At 38.8% G+C, this 27,506-nt stretch overlaps 1 protein-coding gene across 7 annotated transcripts in view; it reads right to left on the bottom strand.

The window, feature by feature from the left end:
* ndrg3b (ndrg family member 3b) overlaps positions 1 to 27,506 on the bottom strand; it is a 66,997-nt gene that overhangs the window by 19,170 nt on the left and 20,321 nt on the right. For 5 of the 7 annotated variants that reach the window (XM_073874990.1, XM_073874988.1, XM_073874986.1 and 2 more), the window contains exons 2-7: positions 24,716 to 24,797; positions 22,484 to 22,516; positions 5,262 to 5,374; positions 3,198 to 3,311; positions 3,035 to 3,097; positions 2,850 to 2,910 (exon numbers count right to left, since the gene is read on the bottom strand). In XM_073874990.1, the coding sequence (XP_073731091.1) occupies positions 2,850 to 2,910; positions 3,035 to 3,097; positions 3,198 to 3,311; positions 5,262 to 5,374; positions 22,484 to 22,516; positions 24,716 to 24,772 (441 nt within the window). In that variant the 5' untranslated portion in view covers positions 24,773 to 24,797. Of the gene's footprint in view, positions 1 to 2,849; positions 2,911 to 3,034; positions 3,098 to 3,197; positions 3,312 to 5,261; positions 5,375 to 11,708; positions 11,927 to 22,483; positions 22,517 to 24,715; positions 24,798 to 27,506 lie in introns of those variants that run through there. The other 2 variants (XM_073874989.1, XM_073874992.1) reach the window with 2 other exon arrangements.

Consider the following 27,506-nt stretch of genomic DNA (forward strand, 5'->3'; position numbering starts at 1 on the left):
TCAAGCCCAAAAAATATGCGTTTGCTTTGCGTGATTTTTGAATGCGCGTTGGGCGTGGGCTTTTGAGTTGGTGCGCGTATGCGCACTGAAAAGAGTTCACTTTAGCATCTTTGTCGCTCAAATGGTCTAAAATCGCTTAAATGTTACTGTAAACTTCCTTATTAACTGTATAAGTAACAGTATGTTCTTATTACAGCATGTCATGCAATATTTTACAGTTTCACCATATTTACATTTAAGTACTTACAGCCGTAGACCAATGTGACTTAGCGATGAGTCCGTCCATAATTCGTTTCAATCCATTCCAACAAAAAATCTTTAAGTTCACTTTGCAATGTCAGTCTGTGTATATATGTTGTTTTAATTGGTTGATGCCCTACAATTCCACAATGATAGTTTTACAGCGTTTTGTGTTGACTTTACGTCCCTAAGCTAGTCGCTCTACGCATCTTCAACAAGCTTGTATGACGAAGAACACACAGAAAGGCGGATGACAACACATTCTAACTGACCCACTGATGTCACATGGACTACTTTGATGACGTTTTTGTTACCTTTCTGGACATGGACGGTGTACCGTGGGTTTTCGATGAAGGGTCAGCAAGCTCTCGGACTAGATGTGGAAAATCTTAGACTGTGTTCTGAAGATGAACGGAGGTCTTACGAGTTCGGAACGACGTGAGGGCGAGTCATTAATTACATTGTTTTCATTTTTGGGTGAACTATCCCTTTAAGGTTATAGTTTAATTTGTGAAAAATCCAAAAGCGAGAGTGTCTGGGTGGGTTGCACCAACAAGGATTAGGCCTAAATCTGGTTTAAATCAAAGCTTAATTAATAATTCTTTTGCACCAAACTTCATCAGGTTTGTTGTTTATATATGAAGAGTTTTGTTCCAAAACGCAATAAATCCATTTTGACAAATTTCGGTAAAAACGTGTTTTCCATACCAAGAAAGTGACAAGATGAAAACCACTATTTTCTGTTACAAACTTTTACATAGCATCTTTAGGTTATAAAAACATAAAAAATTCAAATCCATAACTTGATTTTCAAAGATTTATTATAAAAAAGAATTATTTTTTCCACAAAATGCAATAAATCCATGACAATTTTTTTTTAAATGCTACAAATCTATTGAATCAGTATATAAATGTGCATTCATCTTTGCCATGTTATATTCTTTTAGTTGACTAGTGGTATACACTGATAAAAAAATAAACATTAATGGCATTGATCAAAACACTTACTTTGTCATATTAAGAACACTTTCATTGCTGCGGTTATACTTGACGTCGTCGCTTAACATTTTTCACAGCGCAGCTGTAAAATGTTTTAGTCCTGCTCGATTTTCGTTTACTTTGAGTAAAAGAATGGGGTCCCCTGGGGTCAATGTGTTAGAATCACAGAAACTTCACAGATGCTGTCGGGAAAACAAGCACCCGTCTCCCGAGTGCCTCTCTCGTAAATTATTGGATGTTGATGGCTTAAATTTCTTTCCCGTCACAGAAAACAACCACAGGTTTATCAATGCCATTAAAGTATTATTTTGCTTTTATTTGTTTGTTGATCACAAAGTACAAAGTAGATGAGGAAAACTAGGATTCTGTGTACTAAACGCACAGCCATTGTTGTTTACAATGTGTGGAATGGTGCGCTGTAATTTCTGGAGCGGATTTATTGCATTCTGTAGAAAAGGAGGAGTGGCGTTTATCGCGTTTTGGGAAAAAAGGGAGAAAAGATGACGGAATAACACAGCGGATATTGGATTTTGCGTAAAATTAAGAATTTACCTTTAAATACTGAACTGATATAATACTGATTTTGGCAGTAACTCTTTTTCAAAAATGGCGTTTATCACGTTTTGGAACCAAACTCTTCATATATACAACATTATATTGTTTTATAATATATATATATATATATATATATATACACATACATATTAATGTGGTGTTTTTAATATGTTTTAATACGAGCCATAAGAAAATGTATACTATTTAATACCATTGCTCAGTATTTTCTCCATAAAATTGTAGACAGTATTCTCTTTCAAACTGTAATTTTGGTGTGCTGTTCATACATGCAGTGACGTTTCATCTTTTTACCAGTGAGATATCATTCACACATTACTATTAAAATACTGATAAACTCATTGAAAAAGGTGAAGTTAACTATAAACTGCAGTGCGGTGAGGTCAGTGTTGTATTTGCATATGTCATAATTTATTGCTTAATGTAATGTTATGAAAGCCATAAATGTACAGCACGTGACACTATTACCAAATTCCTGAAAAAGGCTAAAAAAAGCCTAAAAAGGAAACAATTTGTACCTTCTGTGTTGATTGTATCTTAAAACACATTTCAGCTTTCCAAAGATATGTGACATGTTTAGCTTTTTGTTTTTGAGTTGTTGTATTTGATAAAGTTTCTGTCAAATAATCCAGTGTCTCAGTGAATTTTAACGGGGTTATTTTTTGCATCGGGTTAAAAAAATACTACGAGTTGAGTATGTGCGCTCAGTCTGTTAGTTAGTGATTTGAAATTGTTACCACAACAGCTGGGCAGGATTTTCATAATTTCATTCCCTGTCGCAACCCCCCCACTCCTTAATTTCAAAAACACAAGAATTACCTATTATGGATCCAACACGGTGAATTTCGCTGAAAGGTGACAAGTTTGTACCCCTGTTGTGAAGTATGTGTGAAGTATGAGGTGACTGCGTCTCAAAATAGCTTGGCCAGAGGTGTTGCATTTTTGAGAATTGAAGACAGATAATCCTCACCTACTGCAATGGCTGATTGATTTATCATTATAACAAACAAACAAAAAAAAACTGGTTATTTACTTACAGCCAGTCTAGTGAGGATATAGGCTCCTGCACCAACACCGATTCCAATCATACTGTTGATCCTGTTGAAGCACAGTTGCTCATCAATAATATTTATAAAATTTTAATCAATGATTTTACACTGGGATATTTGATTATCTAAAAATGATAATGTCCCGGGGTAAGGCTGAGGAGGTCCAAACTTACTTCAGCTGGGTCAAAACTGAGGGCAGCATCTCGGCCAGCTCATCCATAGTTGGGTACTGATATCTAAAAAGTAAAACATGTCGTAAGTGACGAATTGGTATGGCTATGCTGAAAATTTCAACTAAACGTGATGCAATGCTGATGGTTCAGCAGTTTATGTTACCCAGTGGGAAAAGGAGGGGCAGATTCTTGCTGGCCTGGAGCATCCACATGGACCACAGCAAAGTGCTGGGTGATCTCCTGCATGTCCTCAAAGTTAAAGAGGGTGTTGAAACAGGACTTATCTGCACAGAGGAAGAAAACAAATGCTTTACAGTAAAGTTTTAGAGTCATCTAAACATTGTGAATTTAGCAAGACTAGAATAAACATGTTTCAAAACCACCAAGAATAGACCCCTTCACGGTTCACATTACAGGCGGTTCCCACTGCGCATGTCGGGGTCAGAAAAGTCATTACAGCAGATTGAGTTGCGTATTATTCGGTATCGTTAAAAATGCCTACTTACGTGGTGGGCTGTGAAAATCGCACCAGGTCTTTCGTTTAGTTTTTGCGATTCATGCAGAATCTCAAAAACAAAAAACTACAACATCTGCGGCTGCAAGCAATTAACGTGCAGACTGGGACAATGCAAATATCAAAGAGGCTTGTGTTTTAGTGCTCACTTCATTTGAGGTAAGTCATCATTTTTCAGCCCTGTTAGATCAAATTATAAAGCCTGGATGGTATGAACAGTTTAACCCCATGCTGCGCATGCACCCGATAGTCATTCAATGTTTACAAACCTTGAAGGGGTCTATTAGACTTATGAAAAATTTCATGTACACACGACAACGCCAGTGGCAGCTCATGACTGCTCCTCCAAGGGGCGCAAATTCAAAATAAGTGTTTTGCTCATGTTTTCAAATGTGTTTGTTGCATCATGTGAACCATGTGCATCACGTGTTTGGTCAAAATAAGTGCCTGCTGCACATGCGTCAAGACCGTTTATGATAAAAGAGACGTTCACAAAATACACGCAAGACACTCCCTTAACAGTAAACTCTGATTACACATAAGATTATGCGAGTATCTGGCAAACGTGTGCGTCTCTTTTATCATAAACCCTTTAGACGCGTCTGCAGCAGGCACTTATTTTTGACAAGACGTGATGCACATAACGGGCTACATACATGTCGTGACGAACTTCGCATCGAGTGCCCTCGAAAAAAGAAGTCACCGGCCGCCACTGCACAACGCTGTCAAAATGATCAGCGTTTACACAGATCTGCGTATTAAGTGTGCCAGGCAAATAGATGGCGATGTTATCTTGTAAAGAAACACTACACACCTGCGCACAAAGGTGTGATAAATACAAACAATCAAGCTGATTTGTTTAAACGGATGAGGATTTAGGCTTATTACAAGTGACCCTGAGTTTTTGTAAATTGTGTTGAAGTACTAATAACGTCTTGAACAGCACAAACACAACATTGCCATTGTTGTTTTGGTTATAAATGCCTAAAGCAGGGGTAGGCAACGTCGGTCCTGGAGTGCCGACGTCCCGCAGAGTCCAGCTCCAGCCCTAATCAAGCACACCTAAACAACTAATCAAGGTCTTACTGTGGGTTCACACCAGCCGCGTTTGATGCGTCAAACTACCACGTCTAGTTTGCCACTTGAACATTTTGATTTGCGAATGAAATTTTAGTCATAGAGACATTCACTCGAAAATTTGCGTCATGGAAAGGGCTTCTGCGACTCCGCTCGCTTCCTGTAATCACGTCACTACTAGAGCAAGCTCCTGATTGGTTAACGCAGCGCGTTTTTCTTTCAAAGTTCAAATTTTTCAATTGTGCGTTTCCCGCGGCAACGCTCGATTCGCGCCGCAAGACCTCCAGACGCACGTCAACGCATCTTCACATTGACTCAACATTGAAATCACTCGCGCTTGATGCCTCTACCACGACTGGTGTGAGCATTAGTCACCTGAAACCTTCAGGTAGGTGAGGTTTAATCAGGGTTGAAGCAAAAATCTGCAGGACATCGGCACTCCAGGGCCGACGTTGCCTACCCCTGGCCTATAGACTTAATTTGCACGAGTATGACATCACCGCTATCACAGATTCATGTTTGCCTGCACTCTGTTACCCATCAATAAAGGTTTGCGTTGAAAACAAATGGCCAAACCACATAAAAACCTTCCTGTTTACAGTTGAAATCATTGTCGTGCAAACAGCCCTCTAGTATGACTTATGGTTGAGTCCGATGTCATGATAGGTGAGAATGACGGGTCGGTTGCCTTTAGGGGACCCTCTCAAAGTCACGTGAAGGACGCCTTGGGGGGTCTCAATGTCGTGCTCCTGTAGCCAATCAGGAGAGAGAAATGAAGGTTAAAGAACCAATAAAAGATCAAAAGTAAGCAGTTGAAGACCACCTGAATGAATGCCCTTTTAGTGATACAAATAAAGAGATTATTTGTACATAATGTGACCCTGGACCACAAAACCAGTCAAAAGCAAATACAAAAATACATTGTATGGATCAAAATTATAAATGTTTATGCCAAAACTCATTAGGATATAAAGTAAAGATCATGTTTCATGAAGATATTAAACATCATACAGTAAATATATCAAAAAATGTATTAATCATTATCATAAAATTTGTTGTGAAGGAATTCATTTGGACAACTCTAAAGGGGATTTATTCAATATTTGGATTTTTGGCACTCTCAGATTCCAGATTTTCAAATAGTTGTATTTCGGTCAAACAGTGCCTATTCCTAGCAAACCATACATCAATGGAAAGGTTATTTATTATTTATTCAATTTGATTTATTTTATATACGTGACCTTGGACTCCCATTATGACTGGTTTTGTGGTTTTTATAAGCATCTGAGTCACAGACCTACAGTATATATATATATATATATATGTTATTATTTATTTTACTTGCATTGAAATATCTTCCCACCTAGCAAAAAAACATGTTTAAATAACCTTTAACACCATTTCATACCCACAGACTCACAACTGACTCCTTTATGGTTTCTGTTTTGAAATCACACAAAAACATGAACGTCAGAATTAGTTTTCCCCTACTGCTCTACTTGCATGTAACTTGGGTAGTGTTTGGTTTCTGCCCAATGTTATTTGTTATTGTACATCACCACAACCTCCATGACACTTCAGAAAAGCGTCTCACCTCAAATCAACTCGGACAGAATCATCTACAAAAACACAAACAGGAAATGGCCTAAAATGCATGGGTGAGGTGAAAGGCCGCCCATCAGCAGTAGTCAGAGACCCCGGAGGACAGAGGAGCTGGAAAACAGCAGGTCTGACTCTAATCTCATTCCATACGCAGCGTGACGTTTTATTATACAGGACGGATCGGCCTGCAGTTTACCAAAAGCACCCTTGAATGTCATCGAAGGAGACTGACCTTGTTATGATACAAATCTGCAAGAGTCTTGAACCACAGCAGGCTCCACACAAACACTCATAAGATAACACACAAAATGTGCACCGATTAACACATTTTTATGGCTTATGTTTGTAATGCATTGCGTTGGCAGCACAAAAGGTCATGAGTTCGATCCCATGGAAGAAATATATATATATATATATATATGCACTGCAAGTCACTTTATAAGTGTCTGCAACATGCATACAGGTAAAGCCAAAGTTATTGTAAAACCAACACGTAATATCTGTTATCATCATCCTAAACAGAAGATCCTGAACTTATGCAAGCAGCTGACAGCTGAAGTAAACCACACGAGCACCCACGGAAGATAAGAGATTTAAAAATAGATGTGGCGGTTATGTACGAGTTTGTGCATACATGTATGGTTCTCCACAACACCTTGTGTTAGTTGTGAATGTTGTTTGGTGTTTATTCAACGGCACAGTTTCTACGCTGGACGTGAGCATGTCATGATGCAATAAAGCTACATCACAATGTTATAAATAAACAGTGTATGCTGGAAATGGCCACAGCGCCACACCTGATGAAACTGATATTTTTCTCCAGTCCATCCAAAAAAAAATTTTTTAGAAATACTGCAATGCATTATTAAAATCAAGCAGATACAATTGCACCAATACTAACAGTGCAAATATAGTTGTAGAGTAGCAAAAACTACCCATTAAAAAAAAAACAGGAAAAATAGGAAAGTGTAAGGATCTGAGCAACTTTGATAAGGGCCAAATTGTAATGGCTAGACGACTGGGTCATAGCATCTCCAAAAAACTGCAGCTCTTGTGGGGTCTTCCCGGTCTGCAGTGGTCAGTTCCTATCAAAAGTGGTCCAAAGAAGGAAAAGCGGTAAACCAGTGACCCGGTCATGGGCGGCCAAGGCTTATTGATGCATGTGGGGAGCGAAGGCTGGTCCGTGTGGTCCGATCCCACAGACGAGCTACTGTAGCCGAAAATGCTGAAAAAGGGAATGTTGGTTCTGATAGAACGGTCTAGTGAAGTCCATGTATTGACGGGTCAGGGCTGTTTGAGTGGCAAAAAGGTGACCTACACAATATTAGGCAGGTGGTCATAACGTTATGGCTTATATACCGGTATATTTATTTTTTTGCTTATGGAGCTCAAGCATACACCACGGCTAAAGATGACTTATCCAGTGCTGTAAAATGTTGAAACTAGAAGGAAAAATTACTTGTATACCAGTACAAAAAGGCACACCAGAGCAAACAACACTACAGAACCACTTCTGATTCAGGTGATGAACACATACAGCAAGTGACAACGCAATCCAAGAACATATTCCCGCAAAAAGATATAGTTACCAAGACAACAATATAACGGAGCCAGCACTATAGCAGGATGTAGATGAAACGCAAAACGTTCGGAGCTGTGGTGGTGCCTGAGGGCCGCTCGAGGATGTGGCATGGACGAACGCAATCAAGGAGAGAGACTGAGGTTAACTACATGAAGAGGCCAGGCAGCTGTCAGTGCACCATCTGTTCTGCTTGAGTTGGTCAAAGTGGAGATAAAATCAACTGTTAATGTCAGAGCCGATGGTGTAGTGGGCAGCGCGACCTGAATTCGATTCCCTGTTCGTGGTCATTTACCGATCCCAAACCCCTCTCTTCCCCTGTACTTTCCTGTCCTCTCCTTACATACTGTAAAAAGGCAAAAAACCAAAATAAAAAAAAAACAATGTAAAGCTATAAGTATAGTTAAGTTTTTACTCATACGCGATGGTCTGTGTGTAGTGTGTGTGACGCAAATATGGTCATCAGAATAGTACATGTGCACTGTATGCGCACCGCTGGATTTTTGTCACTGTGCATACTTTGTACACATAAATTGCACATGCACGTACAGGAAAATGTAGTATGTAGTTCAGAAGAGGCACTGCATTTAGTCGCAGTGCTCATGCGTCAAACGTCTCAAGTCAAAAGTCCAGAGTATAGTTTTTTTTACGTCAAACGCACAGCCTCGCAAAGCATAGTTTATTTGACTCATACGTGTACACGTAAAAAAAACTATACTTCGGACTTTTGACTCGAGACGTTCATGAACCAGGACTAAGGTTGTCACAATTTCGATTTTAAATCGAAATCAATCGAAATTAAGTCACAACCTCGAACTTCGAATTAAAAAAATGGAATCGTTGATGCTGCCACGCCCCCATGTGACGTCCAGTCGGCTTGCCAAGCTTTTGTAGTGTAAACGCAAATGTGGTTGAATGTGTTCGAACAGCCACAGGAGACTGCCTTCTCTCCGCCCATTTATCTAATCTGAGATACTGAACAAAATATTTTACGTCTTTTCTGACTTCTGGCGCAAACACATGGTGTACAGCGCTATTTTTAGCCTTTCATTGATAAAACTAAAGCGTCTGGTTGCGCAATCTTATTTCATGAATTGCGCTGAAAATTCAGAGAAAGCTGAACATATACATGTACAAAACACTGTGCAGCATGTTTACTTACAACACAAGCAGCAGACTCCGCCATAATATTAGTTTGCGTCCATATAAACTCCTCCCGCTTGCGTTTAAATGACAAGTTGCAAAGTACTGACAGGAATGTTTATCTGACAGGAAGTTTCGTTTTATCAGGTATGTGTGTGTACCATGTTTTCCCACTGGCAGCACAACTAACATGGCAGGGCATCTCCGGGTTCAAGGTCAGAGAGTATATTTCATAAATTTTTAGTCTAAAAATGGCATAGCATTTCAAAAAAATAAAGTAAAAATCGAGAACCAAATCAAATCTTGGATTTGGAGAATTGTGCTACCCCTAACCAGGACTGTACAAAAGTAACACAACCAGAAGGACTAAGGGCGCACACACATTATCCCAACCAAACCACGCCCGAGTGTGTTTGACCCTCAAAGCCTGGTTTGTTAGACTAGCGTGATCGCTTCGTACCGTGCCCAGGTGCGCTTTGGTTAATCATGCCCTGGCTGGCTTGCAGAGGTGGGTTTAGGCGAGGAACCCCAGTGTGATCGCAAATCGTGCCAGAGTGTGGTTCAAAAGGAAAAACGTCAATTGCAAAACCACTCAGCTTCATCTGTCTTCGTTAAAACCTTCTGATGCAGCAGGGTTACGTGAATGTTTGAACTGCACAAGCGACAGATCGACTAAGCAATATGACAAGCATGTGAGAGGGCTGTGTGTTATCGTGTCTCAAACGACAAAGAATAAAAAAAAACAGACTTAACACTACGATGGGTTCCAGTGTGAATAATATTACCTAATAGTTTATTTTTGAATCTTTTCCTAGCCTATATACTAAAATCTCTGGAAAATGCAAATGTGCCGCAAAATAAAGCACGACTCTGGAATAGGTTACTCTACTGTTAAATTGTCTGTGTACATACAATTCACCTGTGTTTCATATTTTGTATTTCAATATTTTCCCGCCATTGACAACTTATCTCATCAATTAAGAAAAAAGCTTCCCTGCCAATGACGAGTTTTTACCACAATCTATATTTCCGCTATTATCCACCAGGTGGAGCTCTTAACCACCTTATAAAACACTAATGGCGCTTTTTCATTGCATAGTACCCCACGGTTTGGCTCAGCTAGCTTACTTTTGGGACCTTTTCCATTGGGTGCAGTACGTAGTGCCCGATACTTTTTTCATACCACATCGGTTGGGGTTCCAAGCGATCCGACCTGATACCAGACGTGACGCGAAAACACCGTAGATCACTGATTGGTCTGAGAGAATCGTCACTACTAGCACCATCGCTATAATGTTAAAGATTAGCTTTACCTTAGTGCTAGCTTGCTCTGTCGAGCAAACATGTTGTCATCTGTGCTCTGCTATAAGTTCCCAAACTCCCTTTTAGCCATGAAAAACATCTACAGGTTGAGAGTCAGGAACACCATACAAGTTTTTTCCAGACTTGCAGTTTGTGGTGGCACATTCGCAACGAGCACGTCCGCATATTTGCTTAAATGCAACTTAAATGAGGCTCAGCGGAGTGCGACTGATGCCACGGGTGTTTGTACAGAAACTGTCATGTCATACAGAGGTAGTGATAAACGTGACGTGCAAACATCTATTTGTGGTGGCCAATTTAATTTTGTGGCGGACTGAGAAATAAATGAATGGAATGTACAACGACGCTCTCACTTGTATGATGTCACAGCAGCGCAAATTTAACGACACGCCTATAATCCCTCCCACTCCAAAGTGTTACTAAACTCGATGGAAAAGCTAACCAAGCCAAAGTGAGGTGAGCTGACCTGACCCAAACCAAACCGTGGGGTATATGCAATGGAAAAGCGGCATAGAGCATCCACAGATCCAAAAATAGTAAAAACTCTGTATGTTTTGATCTTCGTTCTAAATCTAATCTCTAAGAAAATCTTTTACAAAAATGAAATTATCTCACCTTTTTGCTCAAAATTTTGTATTTTTGAAGAAACCTACCCATTTTTAAGATAATTTAAGAGGGTCTTTTTTTATTTTATATATTGTATGTTTATATATTTAAAGAAGAACATCTTCTAAAAGGCATTAAACCTTGTGAAAATCATAAAAAATGCTGGCATTGTCTAGCACCTTTTTTTTTAAAACGCATGGAAAAAGTTAAAAAGTAAGAATGATGTGTATCAAAATTATCTCAAAAAGTTGTTTATTATTATTTACCATAATAATAATAATAATAATAATAATAATAATAATAATAATAATAATAATAATAATAATAATAATAATAACAATAATAATAATAACAATAATAACAATAGCAAATAATAATAATTATAATGATAATAATAATAAATATTAATTAATATTATTATAAATATAAAATGGCAAAATAAAAATAAAAAGGCAGTGGTTTGTGTTCAAAAGACTCGAAAGCTGACCTATTTTACTCTTATGGCACGACTTGCCAAAATCATTGCTAAAAGCAACCCCAACAAAGTGGACAGCATGCTGCATACACTGTTATCCCAAAAAAACTCCTCTTGATGACACTGGAGAACCATAAAAGCACATGACATAGAACACACCCAAACACCTCTCAAACAAAAAGGTAGATACACCCATCGTTCAACCTTACGACTCATGACAGAAACGCCTGAAGCTATGTCACCCTAACAGTTTACATTAGCAAAGTTCCCGCTGTGGCTTCACATGGAAAGCAACAGGCTGGTCAGCGAGAAAACAAGCTTTCTCGATCTATTACGCAGAGAGGACAACACTCACCACGCCAATCACAGCAGAGGAAACCTGGTCGAGATCCAGCACTGCAGTCATGTTTCATCCAGCGATAACAGAAATAGACAGAATGAGCCGTTCTCTCCTGATCTCCTCTCACTCCCCTGAGAAAGAGGGGCGGCGGCAGCTTAGGACGTGAGGGAGGGGACAGACACGATGAAAAGGTGGACCGAGGTAGATAAAGAAAAATCACAGTGCTACCCGTTGCTGCGTACACCCACCAGAAAATAAATAAATAAAGCACCTTTCTGTTTTTAAGTCGGCAGCGTGAAAATAAGGAAAAATCTGCAAGCTAAAGCTGACGTATGAAATGACTATAGGAGTGTCAGAGAGATGAGGGGTAGACATGGAGAGCATTCAAGCTTCTCTAATTGGATTTACGGGGTCAGGAGGATGAAGGGGTGTGTGTGTCGAGGATATGCAATAAATAACGATGTATAAATCCACTTAAAGTGTTACACAAATTACACGGTGAATCGAACATGCTGTAACACACCTGTTCAAAGCTGCTGTTGCCATGGTGACAAGCATGCCTTGTCTTGGCTACCGAAGTTTAAGTCACAGAAATGTAAAAAGGATATTAGCAGTACCGGTGTGGTCCTTGTAAATCCAAAGCCAGATCTGCACACGTTTTTCGGTCCGCAGGGTGCAGCCTGGCAGTGTTAAGTAACATGGAAAAAAATCTGTTGTAGCTCAATTGGCTTAGCATTGTGTTAGCTATGCAAAGGGTGTGGGTTCGATTCTCAGGGAGCACATATAATGCCAAAAATGTATACGGTTGTGTTAAAGGGATAGTTCGGCCAAAAATTATATTAAACTCACTTAGATTTACCCACTCCAAAGCCATCCGAGCTGCATATGTCCATCATTTTACAGACGAACACATTTTCAGTTATTTTAGAAAATGTCTTATATCTTCCAGCTGCTAAACAGTAAAGTTACGGGGGCCAGCTCTTTCAAGTCCAAAAAATTTGCTTATATCCTTCCCCAAAGAAATCCAAACGGCTCCAGGATGATAAACAAAAGTCTTCTGAGGGTGATCCGCGCGGTGTTGTTGTGGAAATATCCATATTTGGGACTTTATAAACTAAAATAACTAGCTTCCGGTAGCGCCGCCATCTTAGACTCCTTTGTATTCTGGAGAGGGTATTAGCGTAGTGTACGCACTTTTCTTAGTGACGTATGACAAATGCAAGGGGGGGGGCACAGAGCAGCAGCAGTTTCGTTTATAAAGTTAAAATGTGGATTTTCTACAACAAAATGGCACGGATAACCTTCAGAAGGCCTTTGTTTATCATCGTGGACCCGTTTGGATTTATTTTGTGAAGGACGGATGCACATTTTTGGACTTGAAGGACGTGGACCCCGTAACTTTACATTCGATTAACTGAAAGATCTAAAACATTTTCTAAAATAACTGAAAATGTGTTTGTCTTAAAAATGATGGACATATGCATCTTGGACGGCTTCGGGGTGAGTAAACCATGGGTTTTATATAATTTTTGGCTGAACTATCCCTGTAAAACAACATTTAAAGGGCACCTATTATGCAAAATCCACTTTTACAAGCAGTTTGGACATAATGTGTGATGGCAGTGTGTGAACACATCCACCCTACGATGAAAAAAATCCACCCGCTCCTTGTTTTTTTAATCCCCATTAAACCAACGCAATCTCAATAGAGATGCCGTCTTGATTCTCTTATCAATGTGAAGTCACAATGATAAAGCCCCGCCCACTAACAGTCCTGCATTACCATAGTTTCCACCTTCAGCAAGTACTCAGTCCACTAGATACTATTGTCTCAGACTGATTTTACAGGTATCAGATCTATTTTAACTGAAAGCGCTCACTATCTGTTTTTAAGAAATCAGGAGCTGTAGCTCATTTGCATTTAAATGTACAGACTAAAAAATACAGCGCATTTTTTGCACCCACCCAAATAGGGGCATTTTGGACACGCTATAATAAATGATCTGTGGCGTATTTTGAGCTGAAACTTTACAGACACATTTTAGTTACACATGAGACTTATATTACATCTTGTAAAAAGGACATAATAGGTGCCCTTTAATGTGTAGTCCCAAACCAGGCACATCTCCATGTCATTACTGGCACATTTTGGGTTGTTTTAACACATCTTGTGTTGTCTCTTTTATTTATTTGAACACAAAATCAGCATAACACAAAAAATGCAGGTAAAACTGCATACTACAATACACTACAACAACAGATAGGTGAGTAATAAAGTGATCTCGCAAAATAGCACATCAGCATCCATGAATGTTTGTAATGCAATCTGGAAGTAAATTAACTGCTACAGATTTATTGTGCGTTGCTGTTGTTTGGCATTACACATAATAAACTACATAGCAAATGTTTTTCTACATTCCTAACATTCATTTAAGCCTGAGAACAGCATTAAACAGATCTCAGTCGTACTTTTATCAAATGATAAAAGTATTCTGCAAACAGACCGTGAGAGGTTCAGAACCAGCACAATGTACTAAGCAGATTTGCAGAGTCAGCCATTGCTCCTCAAAGAGCATTTTCCAATTAATTCACAGCTGAGCTCATGTGTTTTGCTATTACTGAGATGAATACAACAGTAAACATGGAGAGGAAATGATGGAGCAGAGACCATCAGTGATGGGTCACTGTGAGGACAACAGATGACATGAGAAATGTAAGCGGGTGAATGTAATCTCATTCTCATCTCTCAGAGAATGAGCTCATAATGCTGAAACTGAGAAGTGAAATCACGCTAACTTTACTGACAGTATGACATAACCATAACAGATATGTCTGATTCAGTTCTAGTTCGAATTTTGTTTTTCAAATTTGTGACTCTATGCCAGAGGTTTTCAAATTGGGGTCCCTAGAAAGTTAATTTATTCTGTATTTATCTCAGTTCTTGTTACAAACATTCCAGAATAATTTATATTTGCTTTGTATCTTTATACTGTATAATTAAAGTCCCCTTTCTCTTACTGGAGTAAGATTGCTGCTATGAAACAAGATTTATCTTCAAAGTTGCTTCCAGTGGTACCCAAGGTGTCTAGTTTGATAATCTGCTAGCTAGGGTCAGTGTCAGGATTTGCCTTTGGCTCGTGCGCCAATGCGTCATGCCATTCCCCTTAAGTTGAAATTATTCAACTTGCGCAAAAGACACATTTGAGGTAAATAGTAAGAGTTGGCGGCAATCGCACCGCCCTATTGGCGTCATTCGCCAGCTGTGAATTTGTGTTTATTCGCATCTTTGCATTGACTTTGTATGTAATCTACTGTTTTCTGGTGTGTACACACCATAGACTGTAAAAAAAAAAAAATGGACGACGCCCGTTCGTTCTCTTCTATTGGTAAAAAGTGAATCCGCCAGTGTCCGGATACGGTGCTGACATCTTGGGTCTTGAGTCTGCGCAGTAGCGATTTGAGGACCAGTCCTGCGCAGTACTGAGCAGGAAGTAAAGCTGCGAAATCAAGGCCCCGTCCTTGCAGAATGACATATCACAGCTGTCAATCATGACGTAACACTACCGTTTTTATAGCATTAAATAACTAACTAAACACAAACTTATTTTAAAAACAAAAACTTGAATTTACATCAGCGTGATAAAAATTACAGTAAATGACAGAAACCAGCTACAGAAAAAAGATAATTGAAGTGTAATTTAATTGTTTAGTTGGTCTCATAGATATGTACACTAGATGTCGCCTTGGCTACGGCAGTTCATCGGACCGAATGCGTCAAATAGAGCCGCCATCTTGAAACAGGGGAACACCCCATCAGCGTCATTGTAGGCAATGGTGTAACGGAAATAAAATCACCATAAATTGTCATGAATGCGATTTTCTTGGTTTTCCTTTGGTTCGTTTCAACAGTCAAGACAAGTATTTGAGTCCAGAAAAAAGAAAGTTCTGATATTATGAAAATCAAAATTTCTAACTATAATGCATAGTGCTAGTAGCCTTAACATACATACGCAGCACAAAAAAGTCTGGCATCGTCCATGAATTCGAAGTACAGGCGGAGATTGTAGCATTACCTAGCTACGTGCTACGACAAGACCCCTGTTCCAAGATGGCGGCAGTTTTGACGCATGCTTAGAACCCCAAGGCGACATCTAGTGTATAGTACATAGTATATATATATATAGTATATCTATGTCAAGTCCCATTGAATAACATGGGGGAGGCAGGGTTTATGACCTATACTGGGACCAGTCACTAGGGGGCGATCGAGACGTTTTGGCTTCACTTTTCAGGGCTTGTGCGGCACGCTCTGCACACACCCCAAGTTTCGTTTTCGATTTTATAAAAAAAACACCCTTCAAAACCCCACATATTCTCCCTGTATTATCACAGGTTTTTTTCTAAAAACTGTAAAAGTATTTTTGGATTTTATAAAAAAAAACACCCTTCAAAACTCCACATATTTCCCTATATTATCATAGAAAATACAAAAATATTGGCAGATTCCTCTTTGGCCTCCATTAAATGGATAGTTTCAGGAATAGTTTCAGTTAATGGGATTTTTTTTACTCAGAAATGAAAATTTATTTACCCTCATGTTGTTACAAACCTGTATAAATTTCTTTGTTCTGATGAACACAAAGGATGATATTTGAGGAACCTTTGAATCCAAACCAATCAGAGGCCCCATTGACTTCCATAGTAGCATAAAGAATACTATAGATGTCAATGGGGCCACTGATCGGGCATATTTTGTCATTTTTAATATCAAACCAAATACCTTCTTCATGACTTTCTTATGGAAAAGACCAAAATGCGAAGAAATCAACCACATACAACTACAATAAGAAACATATTTTTTCAAAGTTAAATAATAATAATAAAATATCATTATAACAAAATATGCAAACTGTTACCGAGTGTTGATGCAAACACTTCAGCGTTACTGAGCAGTAAAAAAGACATAAAACCTGTGAACTGCTAAAACCTATGAATATCACACCAGCACAGATATGAGAATCAAAACCTGTGTAAGTTGAAGAACATGCGTTTTCTAACAGTTAACTAAGGAGCATGAGATTCTTACATGACCTTTGAAAATACCTACCGTTACATACACCACCCACGAAGGGGGTCCTAGAAAAACGGGTTCACATAGCTTGACATTTCAAGCTATGTAACTTCAGAGTCTTTCCCAGGATGCACCTGATGGATGAAAGAGTGGGTGAAGGTGACAAGGATTTCCCTTCAATCTCAGGGTGCAAAGAAAGACCCCTGTGCATCGGCCCACGATCATACACCCCTGCATTGGAACACACCCTTGATAAGTCAACCAGCATGTCAGCGTCTATATACCACATCAAGCAGCAGGTGTATCCTGTCACGGAAGCTGTTAAGATGCTCCAAATCTGCTCAGATGTCAGAACGAGATGAAAGAGGCACGACTGGTTTGTGATCTCAAGACTACTTGATCTACAAAAAGTGTTTGAAATAATGCAAAAATAATGCAATACTATTAATGAGCCATAGAGGGCAGCATTCACCAGCATTAACATTTCTACCTCAATTTTCTCACAAAGCTGTTTTAATGTAGCAAGCAACTTTTCAAAATCTGACTCAAATGGTTTTTTTGGTTGTCTCTTCATCAATGTCTGGGACAACAATAGTTTCTTTCCTGGATTCTGATTGGTCAATGACGAATGGGCATCATGCCCATCCAACACATTCGCTGCCCTTGTGTGCCGTCTGACCCAATGCCATATTCCTACAGCAACACGGCTGTACATCCTTTAAGAGCTAGATAAAGAAAACAAAAGCAGGCTTGCATAGTTTATGACGATGCCAATATCCATTTGTTGCACCAAACCACCATCCCAAAAATGTAAGATGCACTGTCTTTTTAAAGATCTGAAGCATGAGAGATCAATACAGATAAGAAAACAATACTGAAATCAAAGCACACAAATAAGTCAACAAGGTTTCGATGAGAACGTAATGCCTGTTTCATGTATTTACGCTGCCCTCTGCAGGAGAAGCCCAACAAGTGTCAGCTTACATCACCTGTGTCAGCTTACAACAGAGCCTCATTCACATCTCACATAGGCCAACATTAGAAGCGTTACCATAGCAACTGCTCTTCCTAAAGATGTGAGGATGCTGGGGAACTATAAAAACTAAGACGACTGCAATGTCATCAAGCATTAGGGGCTTCAGGAAACCATTAATATCAAACCTGGATTTTCAGAGCAGAGTTGGTTAAGTCTACTTGTATCTACTCGCTCTGTGAAGAGGAATTCAGAGAAACCAGGTTATGTAATAGTTGATCTCTTACGGTTGCATAGCTACCAGCTCAAGTAGAAACCCAACAGGAAGAGCAACACAAAAAAAATGATGGATCAGTCACCCTGACAATCCAAATCAATGGTCTCTTAATCTTCTTGACTCCACTATCACTACGAAGGGAATACCATTTCAAGCATCTTATATGTGTGAGGGTAAGGAGGTAGTTCTCGCTACATTCAACCAGCTGACATGTACCTGTAGCAGACTGCGACTAAATATAAACCTGTGAATCCTCGCTTCAGCATAATACAGTAAATTACTGTGCAATTCAGCACGCTCTATAAATACTACATGAACCCTGCTAGAAAACACAAAAGAAACCAAATGTACACTTACATAAATGAGTCTCGTCCTGAAAGTCTTGAAACGCGAGCATGAACAGGAGAAATGTTTCATACAAATGCACAAAATTAAGATTTTATAAGTATAGGAACTACTAAGTTTATTTCCACATAAACATGTTTTCTAGGGGTGTTAAGAAAAAAGCAATTTTCAACTCACCACACTATCCATCGTTCAGTAAAAAACTGTCCTAATTGACTTTAGCTGAATTTCCATTAAATATATTAGCGTTAGTTTCTAAATGTCGACTATAAACTCTTGCAAAATGACAGCATTTCGGTTAACTGATGATATGCGACTGAAATATAGTTTTTCCGTTTGCGATAAGTCATTCCAAACATCATGTCGACTGTTGGTAGGTTTACTAATATCACATCCACTGCAATAGGTATTTAGCCTAGCCCCATTCATTTCTTGGGCGCAGTAATATTGACGGAAGTTTGAGCGAGAGAGGGAGTAGTCAGGAGTGATGATGTTACTGCGCGCCAAGGTCGAAATGCTGCAATCTAAGTGCTTTTCCAACATACAATAGAGGGTATTCACGTGACGTCATCTTCGCCGAAAGTGACTGCGGTTACGCCCACTGAGTGGCAAAAGACAGAGCGGCAGCATTTGTGTACAGTGTGAAATAAGTGGAAACACAGGGAAAACGCGTCTAAATGGATAAAAAGCTGTTGTGCGATAGATTGTACTAACAGATTAACAAGAATCCTGAGCTATCGTTTTACAGACTGCAAAAAAACCCGAAAGGAGAAGTAAATTGATCGTTCATGCCAACGTCCACAGACCACAGGTGGGTTGATAAGTTGCTAGGGTCACTATCAAGCAAAGTTTTACTTTCTAGTTAAAGCATTTTTCTTTTTCTTTGGAAAACATACGTTTCAAGGCATATTATCATAATTTTTATTCTATTACATTTCATAAATACAGGTTTTTGTATTACATTTAATATTTAGTTACAGATTAACGTACTTTTACTCAAGTGAAGGTACACAATTTAAATGTAATTGGGTATTAAATCAATTTTAATATGCAACATTAAACAATACACAGTATGATTCTATGCTTTAGAATGAAGTGAAGTAAAATTTTTCCAAATACAAACACCCTAATACAGCACAGATGCTTGGAAAATGTAACTAATGTAACTAAGTATTGTCCACCTCTGCTATCAAGTCCAACTAAATTCAATTTAAGCTGATAATAGTCAGTTTTACTGGCATTTTCGCAGCAGCCGCTCAACAGGGCGTGCTCCGGCGTGGTCACGTGGAAAAGTGACGTCATGCATACCCTCTATATAGTTCTCATATTTATCCACTTTATCCACTAAATTCATCCCAGTTTGGATCCTAATGCTACGTACACACCAAACGTGGTGCATCGCATTACTAGATTATATCTAGATTACTCGCGGGATTTAACTTTGTGTAATGCGAATTTTTAGCTCGAGTTCAACTTGGGCGAAGACGCATCTGAGGCGAATAGTGTGCGTTTTCGCGGCAAACGCGCCGCCCATATCGCGTCATTCGCATCGCCCCACGCGAGAACGCGTCCGATCGTGTCTTTGCATTGACTTTGTATGTAATCTACTCGCGCAAATCGTTGAACTCGCATCTGGTGTGAACCCACACTAAGGAATGAATGGAGCTAGGCTAAATTGCTAAGACATTCACGACTAGGGATGCAGCGATTAACCGGTTTCACTATTAACCGCGCTTTAAAATGTCACGGTTAAGTAACCGTAAAGCCTCCGCTACACCGCGTGTTTTTGTTTCACGCACACACACACAAACCAGATCCACGAACCACCAAGAGGCGCGTGCGGCATGCGACATGCTCGTTAGCGCACTGTATGACAAAGCTCCGCGTTCAAAAGAATGTGTGCGCGTGACACGTCTCTTGGTTGTTCGTGCATCTGGTGTGTGTGTGTGTGCGTGTGTGTGTGTGTGTGTGTGTGTGTGCGTGCCTGCACGGGTGCGTGAAAGAGCCACACTCCAATCGGTCTGTGCAGCATTAAAAACTTCCTCCTCGCGGATCAAATCCGGGCGGGGCTCCTGGTGGTCTGACTGCATTTAATAACGTTGAATTATTTTAACGCGTTAATGATTTATGAATTAATAGCATGAGTTAACACGTTAATGCTCCCAGTCCAAAATGACTCGCAGAACCCAGTCCAGGATGACCCTGTGTTATTATTCGTTTTGAGAGGCTCTTATCATTTTTACTAATACTTCAAACAAATCAAAATAATATACATTAGTTTTATAATATATTTATAATGTATTATAATATTATAATATATATTCAGTCCAAATATAAAATTACATTTATTCAAAAGATCATTAAAATGAACAGCCTACAGGTTTCAAAAGGCACCTATACTGTTTAAGTCAAAGCCTGCTAGGTTATTATTATTATTATCATTTGTCCAAGAATTACAGAAAAAATACACAAACTGAAAATACAAAAGAATTTAGCAATAATTGTTAAAAAATGTATTCATGTGATTTTTTACATTAATGTTGTAAAATAAATTAGTCCATTATAACCGTAATAACCGTACAACCGTGATTATTTATCAGACTATAACCGTACCATCACAATCTATAATCGTTGCATCCCTAATCACGACACGCCCTGCAAAGATGAAGTGCACGCATTGAAAAAAGATGGGTATGTATTAATTTGTCTTAGTTGAGGTAAAAACACAGTAAAATACTATTTCCTTTAATGCCAAGGAAAGCTTATACTTAGGAGCACCAACGTATAGCTGCTTCTTGTAGGTAATAGTACATCATTTTAAATCAAAAGAAATGTAGAAGCGTTATCCAAACATTATTGACAAGAAAAAGTCCATTATACTTGGGAACAGACATGTATTTAGGTGTTTCTGGTAGGTTTTAGTACATACCGCTGTAACTTACTCTAACTTACATATCGCTGTAACTTGCGAATAAACTGTTGCCATTGCAGTTTTGCGAAATGCACCTCTTTCAAATTGACTGAAAAGCCACCTCATGTGAGCGTAAAAACGTTTTGTTATATATGGGAGTTTTTGTGAGTTGTTGATGCACTTTGTTGTAATTATATCCAAGAAGCATTTGATGGGCACTTAATTTTTTCTCTTGCTGTATGTGTTTTGCACAGGTGGAAAAAACCTAGCTGCTGCCTTTTTGAAAAACGCTGAGCTTGTATTGGAAACAACTGAAAACATACACCGGCTGCGGGCGTAAAAGCTTTGGTGTGCATGCCCCCTAACAGAAATAGGTCCAGACCCTTCCAATCCTGACTTCCACACCTCAAACTTAGTTCCTTCCATTCCAAAAATAAAGTAAATGAAATAAAATGTACACATGGGTACATTTATAGGCACATTACCAGTTAATTGTAGTTACAATAAAAATACAGTAAGAACAAATTTTAATGTACTCAAAAAAAGTTTTTTAAAGATGCTTCTTAGAGGTTTTAAAGTCATTAGTAAAGTTATAACTTATATCTGTAGTTGCATCCTATTAAAAGAGCTTTTTAATAGGCGAGTAATTAGACTCCCGTTTCTTCCTGGGTGAAACTAGACGACAACCACCTTGGACCTGCAGGGCTTCAAATGTCAGCCTGATTGGGTTTATGATAATGGAGGACACTGAATAATAGAGAGCAGGTGAGCTGCAATAAAAGCTGTGTGCTGCTGTCTGAAACAGACCGGATCACCTCTCGTTCCTATGGAGGCCACGACAGGAGAATAAACTGTAATGGGAGACTGAAATAAACTCACTAGGAAATAAAAAGTTGTGGGCAGAAATTAAAGTGAAATTAACTAAATGAATAAAGTTTGCTGATGCATTTGTGCATTTTAGATTCAACACGCATATGGATAATACTTATGTACAAGGCTTCACCACCCACAAACCCTCCCACACAACCAGAGAAAAACAAAAAGACACACATTTGTGAATTTAGATGCTCACAGTTCAGTAAAGGTCAGGAAGTGTGTAATGGGAAATAAAGTAGCAGTGCAGTACATTAATGGCTGTGTGAATGTAGTAATTAAAAGAGAGCTTGAGATGTGATTAAAAATTGATGGCACAGTGACCACAGGAGATTCTTACCTGACAATCAAAGTCCTGGAAGTTCTGTCCATTCTGTTAGGAAAGAGAAACGAGGTTAGGTTTGCCAGTTTTAAAAGTCTTATAGAATAAACACAAGACATAAGCCTGACCACTTTTCAATGATTACATTCTCCCGCTTATAGGGAGTACTGGGGTACTCAGGGGAGGCTGTCCATTAACAAAACGCTAAAATATTTTTTTAAAGTATGCTAGTCACCCTCCGTCTTGCCTTTAATCATCTTATTTTACGTGCAAATATATGCATTATGAACAAAGAACCGTCATTATTCTCAAGCAATGATGTGCGGGGTTAGCTCGCTAACGTTAGCTTACATTAACGTGCTCTTACATTGGAGCAAACGTAGTGTTTTTGTTAATCCTGTCAATATTTATGCCTTTCACACTGCTTGATCCACATCCGGCATTTCTCCCCTTGGGTTTTAAGTTTTGGGAAGGGAACAAAATCCACCACTACATCCAAACTTTTAGGATACCAGGTATCAGATATGCACAACGCTTCGGCATGTTGCCATGTTTGTGCAGAATTATTAGGCAAGTTGTATTTTTTAAGATTACTTTTGTTATTGTACAACTACAGTGCTCTTGGTCAATTCAAAATGTTAACAAACCCTCAAACCTGAACATTTAAGTAGTAAAAGTGAAATTTTGGCTTTCTTAAGAGAATATTTCTATGTACATCATTATTAGGCAATTATTAGTGTGCAGAATTATTAGGCAACTAAATAAAAAACAAAGATTTTTCACCTGTTAAAGTGAGAATAATAAACAAACTCTACATTTACAAATAAACATTTAATAAATGTTTTTTTTAAATATATAAACTAAAATATATAAAAAAATATATATAAACTCAGTGACCAATATAGCCACCCTTCTTTTCAATAACAGTCACAAGCCTTCCATTCACGGATTCAGTCAGTTTCTTGATCTGGTCTGAATCAACATTTTGTGCAGATGCAACCACAGCCTCCCAGACACTGTTCAGAGAGGTGTACTGTTTACCTTCACTGTAAATGTCCTGCTTAAGAAGGGACCAAAAGCTCTCAATAGGGTTCAAGCCAGGTGAAGAAGGGGGCCCTGTCATTAGCCCTTCATCTCCAAGGCCTTTACTGGCCAGCCATGCAGTGGAGCACCTAGATGCATGTGATGAAGCGCTGCCCTGCATAAAAAAGTCTTCTTGAAAGATGCAAACTTTTTCCTGTACCACTGCTTGAAAAAAGTGTCTTCTACAATACAGGCAGGCAGGCAGGCACAGACAAGTATTATTAAAGATGAGCTAGTTGGACTTTTTGGGTTGAAAATGGAAATAAAAAACAACTCTCAGACTTACTGACAATTTTTAGAAGATACTTTCTTCAAGCAGTGGTAGCGTTTTTTTATATATATATTTTTATTTTTTATTAAATGTTTATTTGTAAATGTAGATTTTGTTTATTATTCTCACTTTAACAGGTGAAAAAAAGTGAGATGGTAAAATCTTTGTTTTTCATTTAGTTGCCTAATAATTCTGCACACTAATAATTGCCTAATAATGATGTACATAGAAATATTCTCTTAAGAAAGCCAAAATTTCACTTTTACTACTTAAATGTCCAGGTTTGAGGGTTTGTTAACATTTTGAATTGACCAAGAGCATTGTAGTTGTACAATAACAAAAGTAATCCTCAAAAATACAACTTGCCTAATAATTCTGCACACGGTGTAAAACTAGTGTTCAAATATGAGGTCAACATATTGGAGTTGAGATTTAAGTGCTTATAAGCAAACATGCAAGTATTCATACTCTACACAATACACAGAAAAAAGCAAAGCTCTCCTAAAAGCCTGAATCTTTTCTGAACTTTTTCATTTATGCATTTGGCACATGCTTTTATCCAAACTTACAAAGCGACAGGAACACTATTGTCCTTGACCTCCACAAGGAGGATTTTCTTACGCCAGCTCATTTCTGGCTCTGAATCTAGACCGGTGATCTAGATGGCTGTGAGATGAGAATCTGATGACATTCATACATCATCTCTCTGATCTCATTGCTCTGGTACAGCCTGGTATCCTGGTAACCACCATTTAGACCAGAGCATAGAAGAGCCCGCATTAAATTGTGGTTTTTAAATTTTTCAAAAACGTAAAGGAAAACTATACATGTATACATGATGTGACATCTGAAGACACAATCAGAGAATCAGATGTTGGGAGTATTTGTGAACTCACCTTGTCTGTCAGGAGGGGTTTGATCTCAGTCAACTGCACATCCTGTAGCTCATCCATCCTCAGATCTGACAGCTGTCCGTCACTGAGAAGAGAGAAAGAAGAGAAACTGGATTAGTATGTCATAAGGCAGGATTGACCTACTGACCAGAACAGCAAGAATAGTGGTCAAATCTACTAATTTCTAACAGACAGACACAGAGAAAGTGAGGGATACTTGATGTTTAACATCCTGCTAAATAATGACCAACAAATCCTCCATTGTCCTTGTTAACAGAATTCAGATGAGCTCATGTTTAATTCAACATTTCACTTTCTAAAGGTCAATGCACACGTCTTTTATTGAAAAAAAATGTTCATTCCATTCTCATTACAACCGTTGTGCTGTCTGAGACAAGGAGACGATTCGGTGAAGAAATGCCCTGTGCACCTGTGCAACAGTATCCAGGTGTCTGGTTTGCTGTTTAAGCCCTGTCGAATGCACTACAGCAAACATTCAAGGCAGGTCGTATGAACTAACTGTACTCCCAGAGCCCACCTGACTGTCTGTGTTGGTGAGTTTGGGAGATGTAAGGTGACCTGCTGGTGTCCACGGGAGGGCTGAGATATGTTGACATGGTCACAGTCAGAGACAGAAGGCCAAATGTGTCCGTTACGTGATTTAATAGAGTGGCTCGGAGAGAAAATGTCGATCTGCCACAGCGTATGGGATTAGCGATCTGTCTAAAGGCACAGCATGAGAAAGGGCCTCACAGCTTTAAATAAAATATAATTCTGCTCTTCGGTATATCCTGTGCCATTTCACAGTTGATTTTTTAATACAAGATGAAAAAAATCCACCAACATCTTCTCTTAAAAGAACTGAGACATGATGTACCAATGTGTGAGAAAGGTGTTTGATTCGATAGAAATATGTGAGGACTGACTGTTCTTTTGCAGCAAACTGTTGTAACATGTCGTGTCTTTTCATTGTGTTTGGTATTGAATACACAGCAATATTAAAGCAACACTAAAGAATTTTTTTTTACCTTAAAATAACGCTTCTAAAACAGTTTCAGTCATTCATCCACTTGAAACAGGGCGAACAGCACTTTCACATTCGCTTTGCAGCCCCCTATCGGCCAAAACCGCACTAAAGAAGTTTCCAACCGTCGGGTCGCGGTCCTGTAGTTCGAGTGAAAACTACAAAAACTTGCTTTACGGCAGACCTACAATCCAATCAGAGCCAGCTATACCTCAGTATTTATGACAGTGTTAATGAACAATTACGATTTCTAACCTGTAGGGGGAGCAAAGAGCAAAAACTCTTTGGTGTTGCTTTAATTTCATTTGATTATGAAAAGGGCAATTCTGGATTTTCTGCATATTTACCCCTCTTCTTTTTAGAGGTCTTGTTGACAAGTCATAGATAATTATTTCGAAAATTATATATTTAGTTGCTAAGAGTAATTTTAATGATATGCAAGTCAATAGTACATGTTCAGTATGGTGTGAGATGTTGATTTTATGCTGTAATTGAGCACAAAGGTCTGCTCAGTAATTAATGTATTCCTTACATAACAGTATTCCCTTCCCTTAATACATACAGTATAACAGTATCGTCGATCGACACAACCTTATTGCAAAGTATAGTTTGACTTGTACGTGTACACAGACGTTCGGCGAAAGGTCAGAAGACCAAATCATAGGAGGAAAAGTTTTCCGTGTTGTTACAGTAACACTTTGTTACAGTTTTGCGCTGCCCAGCCAGGATTGCCACACAAAGCGTCGAATTCGCTAATTGACTCCTTATAAATTATTTGTTTGAACGAACGGTTGAAACAACAGTTCTGTCCAACACTGGACTCACAAGATGTCTCTGTCAGCACCTTTAGTAAGGAGAATGTAAATGTACTTTAAAAGTGTTTAGAATAGTGACATTTTTACATTTAAAATATCTGCTAATTACACATGGTTTCAAAAATCCGACAATGCACGTACAGCACATGCTCTTCTGACGATGAAAATTGCTTCACATGCACTGTACATGTAAAAAAATCAACTATACTTCGGTTGGATCAGTTGGATTACGACCCACGATTCAGCTTGCATGCGTTTCACGGAATAATACGCAAATTTAAAATTAAAAGTTTATAATTTGCACGTAGCTTGCAAATGTTAACATGCGGAAGTGATTTTAAACAATTTAACCATAAAAAAAAATCGCTAAAGTGAACAGCTTTCTGTACGCACAGACCCCTACCATTGTTTGTCCTGACTGTAGTTCTCTCGATTATAATTAGTAATGACGTTATAGGTTCGTGAAGGAGAGATAACTGCGGTGCGGATAATAAAATAAAGCAGGAAAATATTGAAATCACGAAGCTATATGTTTGTACATGCCATGTGAGTCTCAGTTATCCAATTTTTAAAATATAAAAATTTGCAGAAATTTGCCACTCAGTATAGCTTTTAACTAATGTGCACCACAGTTTTATGTTAAAGTTAGTGTTAAGTGAAAATGCCCAGAAGATAACAACAGACTAAGCTAGTGAATGATCTCAGCTTCAACACGGATCGTGAGGAGTTCCCTGATCTCTGCCTTATTCCAGTTTGCAGACATTTTTTATAGTGACCGCCGGTCAAGAGTTGCATGATAACCGTCTATGCCATGTCAATGATGCACGTGTCCACACTATGACACACCCCTTACAGCACTGGGACTGATATGAGCAATGTTACTAGGTTCCCTTGCTGGGAAAAATCCTGGGAATGATTCTGGGGCACGTTTGCATTCCCCAATTTTATAGGATCA

This window comes from Misgurnus anguillicaudatus, chromosome 13, assembly GCF_027580225.2.
Source record: "Misgurnus anguillicaudatus chromosome 13, ASM2758022v2, whole genome shotgun sequence".
NCBI lineage: Eukaryota > Metazoa > Chordata > Actinopteri > Cypriniformes > Cobitidae > Misgurnus > Misgurnus anguillicaudatus.